This window comes from Panthera leo, chromosome D3 (genome assembly GCF_018350215.1).
Source record: "Panthera leo isolate Ple1 chromosome D3, P.leo_Ple1_pat1.1, whole genome shotgun sequence".
Taxonomy (NCBI): domain Eukaryota; kingdom Metazoa; phylum Chordata; class Mammalia; order Carnivora; family Felidae; genus Panthera; species Panthera leo.
In genome coordinates this window covers 32,992,174-33,008,382 of record NC_056690.1, presented here as the reverse complement: position 1 = coordinate 33,008,382, position 16,209 = coordinate 32,992,174, and the positions used below count along the sequence as shown (strand labels likewise).

General features: G+C 44.5%; 1 protein-coding gene across 19 annotated transcripts in view; it reads right to left on the bottom strand.

The window, feature by feature from the left end:
- The window catches only part of MPPE1 (metallophosphoesterase 1), a 56,623-nt gene that overhangs the window by 3,245 nt on the left and 37,169 nt on the right, over nucleotides 1-16,209 (bottom strand). For 16 of the 19 annotated variants that reach the window (XM_042911768.1, XM_042911770.1, XM_042911775.1 and 13 more), the window contains 8 exons: nucleotides 13,569-13,674; nucleotides 9,423-9,805; nucleotides 6,143-6,251; nucleotides 3,416-3,519; nucleotides 2,712-2,786; nucleotides 758-866; nucleotides 550-618; nucleotides 342-464 (listed from right to left, as the gene is read on the bottom strand). In XM_042911768.1, the coding sequence (XP_042767702.1) occupies nucleotides 342-464; nucleotides 550-618; nucleotides 758-866; nucleotides 2,712-2,786; nucleotides 3,416-3,519; nucleotides 6,143-6,251; nucleotides 9,423-9,691 (858 nt within the window). In that variant the 5' untranslated portion in view covers nucleotides 9,692-9,805; nucleotides 13,569-13,674. The remainder of the gene's footprint in view (nucleotides 1-341; nucleotides 465-549; nucleotides 619-757; nucleotides 867-2,711; nucleotides 2,787-3,415; nucleotides 3,520-6,142; nucleotides 6,252-9,422; nucleotides 9,806-13,568; nucleotides 13,675-16,209) is intronic. The other 3 variants (XM_042911784.1, XM_042911785.1, XM_042911782.1) reach the window with 3 other exon arrangements.

Sequence of the window (16,209 nt, the reverse complement as noted above, 5' to 3'; positions counted from 1 at the left end):
AAGTATTATACAATACATATTTGTGTAATATATAAATATATTTGTATTATATAAATACATCTAAGTCAGCACATCCTAAGCCCCCAAAGTTAACTCTAAGTTCCATTCACATTTCCAAATACCTTTAAATTGGTGGAAAAAACTTCGAATAAAGTTTCTTAAAGCTGAGGATGTTCATTAACTTGATACTAGGCAGTAGAAGTACTGGGGTTGGGGTGCGGGAGGGACAAAAGGGTGATAGGAAAAGCTGATGTTGCCAAAGCCCTGCCCTCCGCCCTCAGGTGGCTAACTGTGACAGCCATCTGTCTGTCTGTTGGGGGGCATCGGGGTCCACAGCAAACCTTTTGTGAGGCCTCCCGGGAAAGTGCATCATATCTCTCCTTAAAGGGGATGTCCCGCTCTTCCAGAGGTGCGGCGTCGTCCCCGGAGCAATTAGCATCGCTTCTCCGGTAAAGGGGGAAATGCTGCCAGGATTTAGAGACGGTCAGATGTGACCAGGAGGCCCTGGTTGGTCCACCAGATATGCAGAGCCACCTTCTCCCGGCTCACCTGCAGAAGGACCGGGGCTGACGCCGGCAGCGGCTGCTCATCTATGCATCTGCTGGAGTGATGTTCCTGCTGGGGAGGAATCAGTTAACCCGGCAACCCCAGCAGGAAGGGAGGAGGGAACTGAGAGGTGGACAAAACACAAAGTGCAGCAACCACACCGCAGAAGATGCCAGAACAGAAGCACCTGTGCATTCAGATGCTCTCCTACCTCTCGGGAGCAATTCAGTTTGTGAGAAATGTCGATAATTTCAGCTTCTGCTTCAGAGCAAAGGTTGCAGCCATCCCCTTCCAGGGCAACACTGTTGACCATCACAAAACTGAGACAGAGGGAGGAGGCAGAGAGTCAGGGCCACTGGGCTTCCCGTGTACTGTCTTCTCACAATGCTGTTTCCATGAAGCAAAAGGAAAGCACCCATAGTGTGAAGAAACATGCTCCAGAACAGCTTTAAATCTCCACTCGACTAATCTACGTTTTTAGGTACGAGTTGAGTTAAGAAAACAAAACAGCAGTATACTGGGAGTGGAGTCTAAGACATCATAAGAAGATTTTTAACCTTGAACTTTCAGAAATCCCAGATTACAGAAGCTCTGAGGTCAGACTACCACTGAGCCTCGCATCTGACCACGTGAAAAGACAGGGACATAAGAGCACACCCATTCCACTGACTTGTGGTAGGGACGGAATGAAATACTACCACCAAGCCTGCCACTAGGAAGTACTCGGTAAAGGTTAGATACTGTTATTATTACATAAAGCAAACCACAGGCAACATTTGCTAACATCTGTGCACGCAGAAAACAAGGCAGGGTGGGAGGGGGTTTGCAGGTCACAGCTAACTGGTATGGATAATCCCAAATTAGGATGATGATAAAGTCAGTTTTGGTTGCCCTTTACAACCACTTTACCTTAATTATATTTTTATAGACTCCCATTAAATACGCTTTCATCTCCTACACACGTATCAACCGGGCGCGAAGAAGGCACCTGTCAGTAAAGATTGCTTGAAATTTAAAGAATTTTAGTGAGAAGGAGCTAACTAAACGATCTGAAATATGGTCAGTGCACTTCAAGTTTCCTAAACTCTACTCCCTAGGGAAAAAGAACTACAACTATGTCAAGTCTTCATATAACTCAGGAAAGGACGCTACTAGAAACTTAGTCCTATGGGCAAAGGGAGGGAAAGAGCGAGCATTTGTAGAGAACCCCGACCTGGTCTCTGGGAGTGTCACAGATCATCTCTTGAGACGGGCCCAGTGAGCTATCACGGCCAAAGTCACAAGTGCTGGAAACCCATGGGGGCCATGACCTAAAGAGGAAGAGCCTTCCTCTCCCACCTTTTTTCTCTCCACTAGGTCTGCAACTAGAACACCATATATGGACTCATCCACTGTGCTGCAAACATACACACGGACTCGACAGGGTCCAGACACAGCACGAAAATGGCCATGCAGAAGGAGAGCAGGTGCTCATTTGTGGTCAGACGAAAGGGCTGGGACACTTTGGTCCACAGATCAAGGCTGATGGGCGTGGGGATGGGGCACACAGCTACACAGTACAGTGGACACACCTGCACCCAATCCTGGGATAACATGATGTCAATAGTATCCTTTATAAAGGGAAACAAGTACATTTTGAACAAATGAAATATACTCCTCTACAAAGTGGCCTGATGGAATCTCTATCACCCAGAGACACGGCACACAGGAAGACGATGCCCTCAGTGGCTAGGCAAAGTCAGAGACTGGCTGGTCCACCAGGCTGGTGACTCTGACAGTGACTGTCAGGCAGGATGAGGCCTGTGGTGCCTTCATCAGAAACCGTAAACCACGCCACACAGAGCCCGGTGTGGCAGGCGAAGACAGTTCCCTTAAAAAATTAAGTTTCCAAGGACTGAAGGGCTTCTTAAGAATTCACAAATAGGGGTGCCTGGGTGGCTCAGTTGGTTAAGTGTCAGACTTTGGCTCAGGTCATGATCTCACAGTTCATGAGTTCAAGCTCCACATCAGGCTCTGTGCTGACAGCTCGGAGCCTGGGAGCCTGCTTCAGATACGGTGTCTCCCTCTCTCTCTCCGCCCCTCCCCTACTCATGCTCTGTATCTGTCTGTCTCTCAAAAATAAATGAGCGTTAAAATTTTTTTTTTAATTCACAAATAATACTCACTTAATTCCTTTCCAAGAAAACAGCCTTTCAGGGTTGAAAACTTTCTCAAATCGTTTTATTTTGTATGTGCTCATCCTACGTTCAATTGTAAAAAGAAACATTTTTCAGAGCAAGCCATCTTAGCACCTCTTCAGACTCAGCATAAACACAAGAAATAACTCAGGATTTGAGTGCCGGACTAGCTTTTTGAGGTGAGAGCTCCAGCTGGCCCAGGCTATCAGGTGCAAATCTCAGCTCCACCACTGACTGGGGCAAGTGACTTAGTCCCCAGAGCCTCAGTTTCCTCACCAGCACAATGGTTAAAATAGCAGGACCATCAGAAAGATTAAATGAGTTACTATAAGGAAGTAAAGCGCTTAAAACAGGCTGGCACATCATAAGCACTATATAAATGCCATTTACAAAAGTGTAAATGGTCTTGTTTTCTGAGTCCCAAAGAAAACAATTGGTCATTAAATGTAAGTTTCAAGTCAGAATCCCCCAAGGGCACATACAAATCATTTATTCAACAGAGATTTGTTAAGGGTGTACAAGTGCCAAGACAAAAATCTTTGCCCTTGTGGAGTTTATGCTCCTGGGCTTACATCATTCAAGGGCAACAAATGTCCCCCACACAGCATAAGTAAGGCTTTCACCAGAATGGTAGGTTTAAAGTTACAGTTAACGAGAGCCCTCAGGATGCAATGCTTCACTGAACTACTTACTGATAGTGGAAGCCAATGTCATGGTTGCCAGCAACCACCTTCAGCAGCACATGACGTGGGTGTCTGAATATTTTCTGAAACCGCTCCACATCATCTGCCCAGGCCTGTGGGAAAAACAGGTCACTGCTGAGAGCTACAGAAACCTCTCTTCCCTGTGGCTAAAAATATATGCTCCTTATTCTGATAAGTTAATTACCCTGTCCAAATCAGATGCTCATAGAGCTAATGTAGAACTTAGAATTTCCAATTCTATGTCATACTTCTTTTTCTAAGACTTAATATTTTATTTAATCTGATACCAACTTTAATTAAGTGATACTCCCCCAGGGGCACCTGGGTGGCTCAGTCGGTTAAGCGTCTGACTTCGGCTCAGGTCATGATCTCACGGTTCGTGAGTTCAAGCCCCACGTCAGGCTCTGTGCTGACAGCTCAGAGCTTCAGATTCTGTCTCCCTCTCACTCTCTGCCTCTCCCCCACTCACATTCTGTCTCTCTTTCTCTCTCTCTCAAAAATAAATAAACATTGAAAAAAATTTAAATGATATTCCCCCGTATTAAAACATTAGATGGCAATCCTCAAAATATTTGATTCATACATCCATTGTTTTAAGATCCCCTGAAAAGATCCCCCAAAGCCCAACCATGGACTCCAGGCTGATGATCACTCCAGATCTGGACACATTGTAAGAAGAGGCTCTTAGGAAATGCCAAGCAAATTCGTGTGTCTCAACAAAAAAAAGAATGAGTACATCCCTCATCTTAGCATTTCCCCATGGTTACAACTGTGGGAATGAGAACGGATGGGATGTGGGGGAAAGACAAAATCCAACAAATATTTCAAGATTCTGCTGACATTTGCTTTAACTATTAAAGCTTGAGAATTAGGTTTGTATCATTCTGACTTTTATTAAGCCTAAAAACATCACTTGGACAAACACTAGGAAGACAATACTTAGTTGAATAGTAATTAACTTTATCCTAAAAGTTTTAAATAAGATCCACGCTAGAGAAATATGCTGGATAGAGAGTCCTTCAATACATTTACAAAGACTTCACTTTAACATATAACATTTAAAGGTAGAATAACATAGGGGCACCTGGGTGGCTCAGTCGTTGAGCATCTGACTTGATTTGGGCTCAGGTCATGATCCCAGGGTCATGGGATTGAGCCCCACATTGGGCTCTGAGCTAATAGCACAGAGCCTGCTTGGGATTCTCTTTCTTCACCTCACTCTCTGCCCCTTCCCCTTCCCCACTCACTCTCTCAAAGTAAACATTTTTTAAAGAACACTAAAAAATAAAAATAAAGTTAGAATAACATAAAGTTAGAAAAACATAAAAACATAAAATGCTGCCCTTAATTTTCAAAATTAAGCAAAAGCAACATGTACATCAACCTCATTTTATAACTAGTTATTTGTCGCATATCCAACATGCAAAAGCAACATGTATATCCAACCTCATTTTATAACTAGTTATTTGTTGCATATAGTATTTCCATTACCTTATATCTAATTACAGACTAGATTCTAACAAACAAGGCAACCTTATAAATAGTGGGTTTCTATCAGATCTGGACCAAGACCTTCTTTGTATGCCTTTTGGGTTATCCTGGGAAATGCCAATGGATTTTTTAAAAATATCCCACCCTCCAAAATCCCTTCTAAAAACCATTTGTGACTAAACATTTTCAACTAAGCAGCAAAACAGCTTTTTTCTTTTTTTCCATTAATTCCAGGAATATAATAAGCCAAATATTTTGACAGCTAGGGTGAGAACAGCCTTTCTCTTTGGTGATGGAAAGGCTTATGCCACCTCACTACCCAGATGGAGACCCCTACAGGCACAGTAGCCTCACACCAGGCCCCCAAGGCCCCTTCTGCACCTCTCCCTCAGAAGAAAGAAAAAGGAGAGTAGCAAGTAACTTTTATAGCACAGTTCTCATAATTTCGTGGTTAAATAAAAGAGCATTAAGTCAAATTATATTTCCATATGCATTCTGTAATTCTGCTGAAAAGCAACTTTGCACCCACCTTGCCTCTTTTTCCCTTTCTGAGAGGATCATGGGAATACACATTCCAACAAAGTAAGGTCTGACTAAACTACCTATTTCCTACATAAACAAATACCATTGATATTTGAACAAGAAGAGTTTGAACTGTGTGGGTCGACCCATATGTGGATATAGACAGGACCATACTATATATATATAATATATATATATATTATATATATATATTATATATACTGTATATATATATATACTATATATATAGATATAAAGACAGGACCATACTATAAATGTATTTTCTCTTCCTTAAGATTTTCTTCATAACATTTTCTTCTCTTAGCTTACTTTATTGAGAGAATACAGTATAGAATACATGTAACATAAAAAAATATGTGCTAATTATGTTAACAGTAAGGCTTCCGGTCAATAGTGGGACATTAGTAGCTAAGTTTGAGGAGAAGCAAAACTTATCCACAGATATTTGACTACACAAGGTCAGCACCCCTAACCTGGCATTGTTCAAGGATCAACTGTCTAAAATTAGCTTAACTCAAGGTACAGATCCTAATGACCTTCAAGATAGACGATACATTTTTAATATTGGTAGTAAGCAAAACTTCCAACTCTCACTGATACTGCTTCATGGATTTTCTGGGCTGCCTGTGCTGCACCCTGAAAGCAGGATGGGATGAGGATGCCCGGATCATAGGGTCCTACCTGGGGGGAGCTCCACTTCCCTTCATCAAAGATGTCCCCTAGGATGAAGACGACTTCTGGCTGCAACAACCACAGAGCTGTCTGGAAGGCTCTCTCCATTTGCCACTCCCTTGAGGCCAACAGGAAAAAGCACAGCATCAGTCTGTTTCTTAGGAGAGCCCAGATCTGTCTTATGGGCCATTTAAAAAGTGAGCTGAGGGTCGCCTGCGTGGCTCAGTTGGTTAAACGTCTGACTTCTGATTTTGGCTCAGGTCATGACCTCACAGTTCGTGGGTTCAAGCCTTGCATTGGGCTCTGCGCTGACAGCGTGGTGCCTCCTTGGGATTCTCTCTCCTCTCTCTGCTCTTCCCGCACTTGCTCACACTTGCGCATGCATGCTGTCTCTCTCAAATAAATATTTAAGAATAAAAATTAAAAAAGGAAACTGAATGGTCCCATTCTCCTTCATGGCCCCACCCCTGCTTCCCATCCATGCTTGGAAGGGTCAGAGTCCATGTCTGATTAAATGTGGGGAACAACAGCCCCCAGGGAGTCGGACTGCCCCGCCCACACATCTTAAAGGCTGACTTCCCCCTATGTGACACCCACAGATCAGGCCCCACACACACTGTACCCCAGAAGCCATCCCTCATGACAGCCCGGGAGGTCAGGGAGGGCTCAACGCAGCTTCCAAAGATGCCTCGCATAGACTGATTTTGCACCACACCAAGGAGATGATAGCATCTGGCTTAAGTTTCACTTTCTTCTTGAAGGGACCTCAACTTCCTACGTGCCTTCAGAATTGGGAGGAGATAATGAGAGAATCAGACTAGCTAATACCAAAACTGTAAATCCTAGAGACTTCCGACATCCAAGAAATCATCCCATTGGTAAGACAAGTAAATGAAAAGAGCTGGGGATCTAGAACCTGACAGGCACTCCAGCTGCACCCATTAACCACTTGTGTGGCCTTGAGGATGCTGCCTACTCTCTCTGATTTCTATTCTTCATTAGTAAACAGTAATAATAAAACCTATGTCTCTCATAAGACAGTTATGGGATTAAATGAGATAGCATCTGTTTTTTGTTTTGGGGTTTGGTGTTTTTTTTAGTGTTTTATTATTTATTTTAGAGAAAGAGAGAGTGCGAGCAGGGGAGAGGCAGAGAGAGAGGGAGACACAGAATCCGAAGCAGGCTCCAGGCTCTGAGTTGTCAGCACAGGACCCGACACAGGACTCAAACTCACGAACTGTGAGATCATGACCTGAGCTGAAGTCAGATGCTTAACTGACTGAACCACCCAGGCGCCCCTACATGAGATAGCATTTGTAAAGTGCCCAGCACAGCACCAACACACAATAGGTGTTCAAACATGTTAGTGCTTTCTCAACCCACCCTCCCCTCTCCCTGACCAACTATGACCTGTGTCCTATTCCTCAGGATTCCAATTCTTCCTCCTTTTTAAGGCATCCTCCTGGCTGTTTTTCCTCTACCCAAGGGGACTGTGACATCCCGGGGCACATAAATAGGGGAAGGTAATTTGGGGTCAGAGAAGACTGGCCAGGCCCCATGTAAACTGCTGCGTGGTGCACCCCTTCACTCAAGATACCTCCCAAAATTCATTTCTCAGTTTTTCTTGATTGAATGTTAGTCACCCTGGAGAAGAAAGCACCTAGAAACAGCAGCAGCAGGAGGGCAGGGAAGAAAGCTCAACTGGTAAAACCCAAATGAAGCCCAAGGAAATCTCACCCTGGCCCTTCTCTATCTCATGCCTCCTTTGGTTTAAAACTCTGAGTAAAGAAGGAAGGCCCCATCCATCTTTCCTTCTTTTGTCTCGCCTTTGTCACTCACCTCTAAGGACATTACACATCTCACCCCCTCCCCACCCCCAACGTAAGGTTCCTCCATATCCGAAGTGCTCATGGATATTCCTGATAGTAAAGGTTAAAGACCTGCACAAATGCAGTCATGATGAGGAAAAGGGGGCAGGGTAGTGCGTCACCAAGAACAAGAAGAGAGCTCTGATGCCCTGGGGTAGAAAGCCCCATCAGTCGCCTTTCGGTGGGCATTCTTCACAATGGCCAAAAGTGGAAGCATCCATCAACAGGTGAATGGAGAAACAAAATGTGGTCTACATATACAACGGATATTATGCAGCCTTAAAAGGGAAGGAAATTCTGACACATGCACAACATGGATGAACCCTGAAGACATCATGCTAAGTGAAATAAGCCAGACACAAAAGGACAAATACTATATGACTCCATTTATATGAGGAACCTAGGGTGGAGACATCCATAGAGAGAGAAGGTAGAATGGTGGCTGCAGGGGCTGGGGTGGAGGGGGAAGGAGGGGTCAGTATTTCATGAGGACCAAGTTTCAGCCTGGGAAGATGAAAAAGTTCCAGAGACGGCTGGCAGTGATGGTTGCACAACAATATGAATGTACTTGATGTCACTGAAATGTACACTTAAAATTGTTTACGATGGTAACTTTTATGTTATGTGTACTGTATCACAGTTAAATTTTTTAAAAAGTCTTCTGATGGGAAAGCAGATGGATTATGCTAGGCAGGTCTAAGTGGGATAGACAGGACCTGATCCTCTCCCCAGGGTGAAAGCCACATATCTGCTCAAGTAGGCTCAAAACTACACACCATTGGGGCGCCTGGGTGGCTCAGTCAGTTAAGTGTCTGACTTCAGCTCAGGTCATGATCTCACAATTCATGAGTCTGAGCCCTACATCAGGCTCTGTGCTGATAGCTTGGAGCTGGGAGTCTGCTTCAGATTCTGTCTCTCCCTCTCTCTCTGTCCCTCCACTGCTCATGCTCTCTTTCTCAAGAATAAACATTAAAAAAATAAAAAATAACTAAAAAAAATAAAATCATAAACTACACACCATTGCCTGCAAGAGAGGACCACCAACCCAGCTCTGTTTCTCCCCCTGCCCAGGAGAAAAGGGAAACCTACCTTGACCGGCCATACCCATGTGCTGGACCTTACTGTGGGCATTTTCCTCATACAGCCCATAAGGTCTCTGTTACTAACAAGGAGGCAGAGACAGGCTTGGAGGAGCCCTAGTAACCTGTCCAAAGTCACAAGACTCAAACCCAGACCTGCTTTCCAAATTCTGGGTCCTTCTAAATAACAGATGCTCAGCAAATGGTATGTTTAAGGAAAAGTCCAATGTCCCATGTGTCCTTCTTTGAGAAGAAAATAACTAATGAGTACCTTGACCTATGGAGAGAGACTCTCTACCAGAAAGATTCAGAATCGGAAAGATTTCTGACTGTAGCTCCTACCTTCGTAATTTGTCTAGCCAATGGCCTCGTATTTCCCCAAGCAAGTGAGTATCAGCCAAAAACATGGCTTTCAGAGTCTCTTGTCCACTGTTGTGGGCTGGAGTTTTCACCTCAGGCCAATCGCATCGAAAGATCACTAAGTAATAGATTAAAAATTCGCAGAATAGAAGCGCAGCAAAGACAACGGCTATGAGTTTCGACAGCAAGAAACTCCTCCTCCTTAACAGACAAAGATGCTGCCTTCCAAACCCCAGCCTGATCAGGGCCATCTCTCCTGCCCAGGAATTGCCAGCAATCAGGAGTGAAATCCATCAAGAATTCACCAGGGGGGACTGTGGAATCCTGCATAAGGTGCGGCAGGTGTCCAGGGCTTAGCCATGTACCTACAGGGAAAAGAGAAATGATTGGATTACGTTCCGTAATAATGCCACACACACTATCTCGTTCTTTTAAGAACTAATGAGTTCCAGAATCCTACCTATATTGCCAAATACATGAAGTGTCCAATACTTGTACAAGAATACTATGTCAGATTATGCTAGAAGAATGATCTTCCCGCTAGAAAAAGTTTTACTACCACTTTGGAAATCATTAAATAACAATCTGTCCAGACAATGTTAAGGTAGGACACATAATAGGGAAAGTCAACAAATATTAAGTAAGAGTAACTTGAACCCCAAAAGGATTCACTGCCCTTCCTGGACCTTACAAATCAACAGGCCAGAAGCCCCCTGCATTGCGTTGCCTCTGGTATGAATTCATCACTTTTCCACACTGCTTTTCCACAAAAGAAGTGAATATTCACAGACAATGTGCTTCAGGGATCCGAGCAATCCATTCCACTCTAGGCTCGGAGGCCGGAGCCTCACAGAGCACACATCTGTCAATGATGCATTCGGATTATATGTTTCACAAACATGGGTTTTCACTTGCAAATTGGCCTTAAAATTCTGGATGGCCTTCTGTCAGAAGACATTTATGTGCCATGGTTTCTCTATGGGAAACTTTAAAATGTTTATGGATTTTTGGAATCATAAATGAACTTTGCATCCTATTTAAAAAAAAAAAAAAAGCATTTACTTTTGACACATATGAAGAGAAAGGCTGGTACATGGACGACCTGAAATGGGCTTTAAAAAGTGGCATGTTGGTGGGGAGGGTGGGGTCAGGGAGCGGTGCACCTTGGTGGCTCACTCAGTTAAGCGTCTAACTCTTGATTTCAGCTCAGGTCTTTGTGTCACAGTTGTGAGTTGAACCTTGCAATGGGAGGGGAGTGAAGTCCACTTAAAAAAAAGAAAAAGTGGAATGCTACTAAAGTTCTTCATCTTATGCTCAAGATGAGGATCTTAGGGGCGCCTAGGTGGCTCAGTCAGTTAAGCATCCAACTTTGGCTCAGGTTATGATCACACAGTTCATGGGTTCAAGCCCCGTGTCAGGCTCTGTGCTGACAGCTCGGAGCCTGGAGCCTGCTTCGGATCCTGTGCCTCCCTCTCTCTTTGCCCTCCCTTGCTTGTGTGTGTGCGCACGTGCGCTCTATCTCTCTCTCTCAAAAATAAATAAATAAACATTAAAAAAAAGAAAAAAAAAAAGGATGAGGATCTTAAAGGGTAGTGACCTGGTGGCTGCAGAGAACTCAGATATGGGAAAAACTCCAGAAGTCTCAGAGTGGGTGGGGGCTATGAGAGACATTGACCACAGATGCTCACTGAGCTAATATATACAGAAAAGCCCTTTCTGGGGAAATGGTGTTCTAAGATGAATGCAGGAACCTTCATATGGTTGACAGACAAGCGGTCACGAACAGTCTCATTCCTGGAGGGTCTACAACAATGTCTGCAAAATTCCGTTTCCAGAGCTGTTCATGTTTGCATGTAAGCCCGAGTCCCTATAAAAGGCCCTCGCTTACTGCACAGCAGAGTTCTATATACCCATTGAGATACAGGACTTTTTTTTAATCTTACCTACAGGGTAACATTAAAGAAAACTAAGTGGGGGTAAACATAAAAATTACCTAAAGAGAAATAAGTGGGGGTAAACATGTATTTTGAGCCATTACCAAAGGTTCAAAACATAACCCCAGAATTGAAAGTGCCTTCGGAAACTGAAAGATGATGGATACACTTCACGCTTCTCCAAATGGAGCTGTGACAATGGTCTGCTGGACTACGAAGCCCTCACTCCCATCTATGGCTTTTCAGAAAAGAAGAAATGAGAGGATAGGAGGGGAATGAATGGCTCTGTGCCCAAGGCTTCACTTTCTTCCACCTGCTCTCGAGTGGCATTCTTACTGGGAAGTATTTGATTAAAGAGGGAACAGGACTCGAATGCCAGATTTTAAATGCATCCTTTCAGACAGAGAGGTCAAAAGCAGCTGTGCATGTAACCTGGGCTCAAATGTTCTACTCAGAACATCCATAGTATCTTTGTCAAGCCGGTCTGACCACCGTGACCATGTACCATAACTTGTCCTTGTACTTAGAACCTCCTCGCCCCCTCTGTTTTCTCTAAGGTTGAACCCCTGTGCCACATAACTAAAATCACCGTACTTTATCTTCTAACTGGGGACTCCTCGGAGAGTGAAAGGTGGCACTAACAATAATAAAAAAACAGGGCAGTTCTGGGCAACTCGGGGGGTGCAGCCACCCCATAAGGCTCCAGCCCATAAGGCTGGTGCTTAATCTGATGCAGGTGAGGAGAAAGCAAGGACTCCTGCTGTCATCCACTTATCAGCAAACTCCAGAAGGAGGTACAATTGCTGCCAGTAACAACTAAGGGTATGGATTTTGTTTGGGTGATGCTCATAAGAGAGAGACAAAGACTCTAAGGAACAATGAATGTATTTCTTAATACCATCCAATTTCCTTTGTTTTGATTCAATCAAATATGTCTGAAGCAACCATTTGGTCTTAATGTCTCATTTTCTTTCAAAAGGTGGAAGGATCTCCTGAAATCCTAAAAACAGCGGCTGAAACTTCCTAAAACTTTAATGTCTCCTCACGCCGCAGAGGACAAGTTGAGAGGAAGGAATGCCAGCCTTCTGGAGTTAGCCTCAGAATTCTCTTAACATGCAAAGCTTTGCTCTTTATAGGCTCCAAGTTCCCGAGGTAAAAACCAGAATGACAACTTTCTAATTGCTTCTCTACACCCACCTCCTTTCATCAGAGAAGCTGGTTTCGGTGGTGATAGCTAAGATCCAGGAACACAGCAAAGGAAGATGGGTGGCCTGGAGCACCGCAGGCCCACCCTGCCCTCCGAGTGCAGCAGAGAGTGGGGGCCAGGAGCCGAGGGGACACAAAGCTGCAGTCTGTCAGCTTCCCTGGACCAAGGGAGCAGAACAGGACCCACAGAGACAAGCCACGGGTTTGCACTCACAGGTGGCGCTGGCTCTCCCCGACCCGGTTCCCAGGTTCCCATTGGATCCTGCTGAGGCTCAGCCTGGCCCCTGCCTCCAGGCTGACTGCAGCAAAGGCAGGGAACAATTCCTCAGCTTAAGGAAGGCCACGTGGCAACAAAAGGTTGGGGGAGCCCCTGCCCTTCCCTCAAGCGTCTGTGTTCTTTTTTCCACAAAGAAATAAAAGATATTCCACACAGAGCCATTCAGCCAGAAGACTCAGAATGAAGGAAGGGAGGGAGGGAAGGAGGAAGGGAGGAAAGGAAGGAGAGAGGGAGGGAAGGCGAGAGGGAGGGTAGGCGAGAGGGAGGGTAGGAGGGAAAAAAAAGGAAAGGCAAAGAGGGAGAGCAAGCTGGCTGGTACTGTTCCATACTTTCTTGAGAAAACCCTAACATCATGTCAATCAGCTCTCCAGTATAGTGTGATCACTTTTAAGAAATAGAACTCCTCACCAGAGTGAAAACCATTATTTGACAACCTCTGACACCAAATCCTTAAATCAAAAATTCCTTTTGCTCAAATCTTGGGAAACTACTTCTCCTTCTCTATCCAAACTCATCGTGTTACTCATCAAAGTAGTATCTCCAATGTGGTCTTCAATGTTATGGTCAAAGCATATCCCCTTTTACCTCCTGAAATGAAGACAGTAATTTTTAGGGCTGATGGGGTGGGGAAGGGATCCAATCTCTCCCTAGAACTGACACAGCAAGGCCCCCATGCCAGATGCACATTACGTAATGAGATGCCACTCCTACCTTATGGCTGCTTCCAGATGGGTATAAAGTGACCGGGTTCAAGCCAACTTGCACTTAAGCCAACCCCAGGGCCAGTGCTGCGTCCTCGTTTTCTGATGCAGCTGACCTGTGAAAAAAAGCATGCTGACCACCAGTCATTGGGAGCAAAGGACACTCCACCCCTGGAGCAGACATGGGACAACTGAGCCTACCTTTCTTGGTAGGAAACAGGAAAACCGAAGAGCTCTATAGGGAATCGGCAGCCACTTATTCCTCTTCCAGTATTTTCTCCTACGTTATGAATACCCACCAGCAGAGAGAGTAGCTATGATGAATTGGACAAAACTCCACCTACTGCTCAGCTCTGCTACATGTGACCTTGGGCAAGCCACTTACCCTTTCTGAGCCTCATCATGGGGATCACAGCACTTGCCTCCACTGATGTCATGGAGATTGACAGAAATAATGTTCACAAATTTTTTTTTAAATGAAGCAGGTATATCAGGATTAGACTAGACAGTAAACCTTACAATCTGATGAATTTCAACAGGCTCAAGGCAAGGGAACTCAATTCAAATGGCCATAATCAGATTAGGGAGAATGAAGCCCAGTGGAGAATAAAGGCCAGAAATTAGAATCTAGAAGCTGTGGCCCTCTTCGGCTGTCTTCCCCACTCATTTACTGAGTTGGACTTTCTAATGCTTGACATCCAAAATCCCCATACCCTTCCCTTACTAGAAGTAAACTTGAAATTTTATCTCAACCATAATATGTAGGCCAATGATTTAAAATCTCCACAGCCACACAGCCTGAATAACTAAATGCTACTATATCTTCCACATCCAGGCTTTTACAGGCTAACGGAGAGAAACTGTGTTCTTTCTAAGACAAAATGGAAGGAGGGTCTGGTCCTTTATCAGAACACTGTGGAGTGCTCCACCCAGGCCCAGATATGGCCAGCTCTTCCTGCCTCCTCAGTGAATACATGGGGGGAAAAGATTTTTATCCATCTTATATCACTAGATGTAAAACTAAGCTATGAGGGGTTTCAATAAAGATGATATTCTCTGCGTGTTAAGTGCTTGTGGTTAAGTGATGAAGAATTCTGTCCATATGAGACGCTTTCCTTTGCATGTAGCAGATTTGGGTTCAAAACGCAAAATTACTGAAATGTTTGTGTTTTCACCCCCCAAGGTCAATTTGTCAGTTTTATTAAACTTGGTGAATGATATCCCAGTGGTGTGGGGGGCCGGGCCCCGGCGCCAGGCTGAGACCAGGTCGAGCAACGTTCCCTGTTGACTCAAGCCAACCTGGTGCTTCCCCCTCCCATTCCCCCACTCTCAAGGGCATACGAAATACTTGTCAAGGCTGAGAAAGTTAATTCCTGAAGCCTGTGGTCTGCAGGTGTTGGCAGTAATGCTACCTCCCTTTTTCTACCCCGAGTCAGATAGAAACAAACATGGGAATTGTGTTTTGATAGCAATCTTATCAACAAGGTCTTGTTGTGACCCGTCTAGAAAATGCACAAGAAACAGAACTAAATGTTTTGGTTGGCAGCGATTATGTGAAACCTGTTTATTCTTAGAATGGCCTGACCCATAAGAGTCTGGATATAAAAGATTGTGTACAGCAACAATAAAGCCGTCACTTGGGCCATCAGCCCAGGGGACACTCCTGTTCCCAAACTTTCTCTTCTCTCTTTTTTCTTGCATTCCCCTACCCTCAGGACCCTGACCTCGGTGTTTGTCGCGCCGATCGCGACACAGCGGGAAAACTATACAGGCCTCCCAACAAAGTTCAGTCTGGCTGGGATCAAAAGGCAGATGCACTCCCCTCAGGACCCCTCCCGACTTGTCTCTAAGAGAGCTACACTTGATATTAAAGGTCCCAGAGGGCCCTGGTAAAAACTAAAGTGCAGAATCTGGAGATTTTGATTTCTACCACCGACACACTCCGTATTCCTGACATCACACACGATGGCATCGGTAACATCTCCCAACCCAGAATTTTTCAAAAAGCCAAAAGAAACCCATCTCTGGTTCATGAAATCAGTTTGGCGGTTTGTGACCAGAGTTTTAAAAAATTAGATAGAAGAAAACAGAATAGAAAAAATTAGCCTGCACTGTACAGAGTCAAGGCAAGGCACCATAAAGTTTATTTCACCAAACTTTTGCTTCCACTTTTCAGTACACGGATCTGTGTGTCCTGATCATGATATAAAATACATTTCTCATTGCACTAGTCACCGTCTTCATATCCCGCCTCTGCCAGTGCCCAGGATAGTGCCTGCAAACAGTAAGTGCTCGATACACATCCACGGAGTTAACGACCCCCATTTAAAGCTTACTGTCTCAAACATTCTAGAATTACAAACATATATTATCACTCTTCTGGTCTTTAAATGCTTCACAATCTCCAGTCATAGGAACAAGAGGAACAGCTAAAGAAGATGTACCTGTTCCCTCTGGTCAAAGGGCCAAGCAGGAATTTAAAGATGGGCAAAACAGGTGGCCAGAACATATTTCCTCACCAGCCCCTGTGTGGAACTCTTCCAAAGAAAAGTTTGGGTGGCCCTCTGATGGAAGGGAAGTAATCTTCCCTGAGCCTTTTTGGAGAAAAGAGCTTTCTTTCTAAAAGGGAAGTACATGACTTTCATGTACTT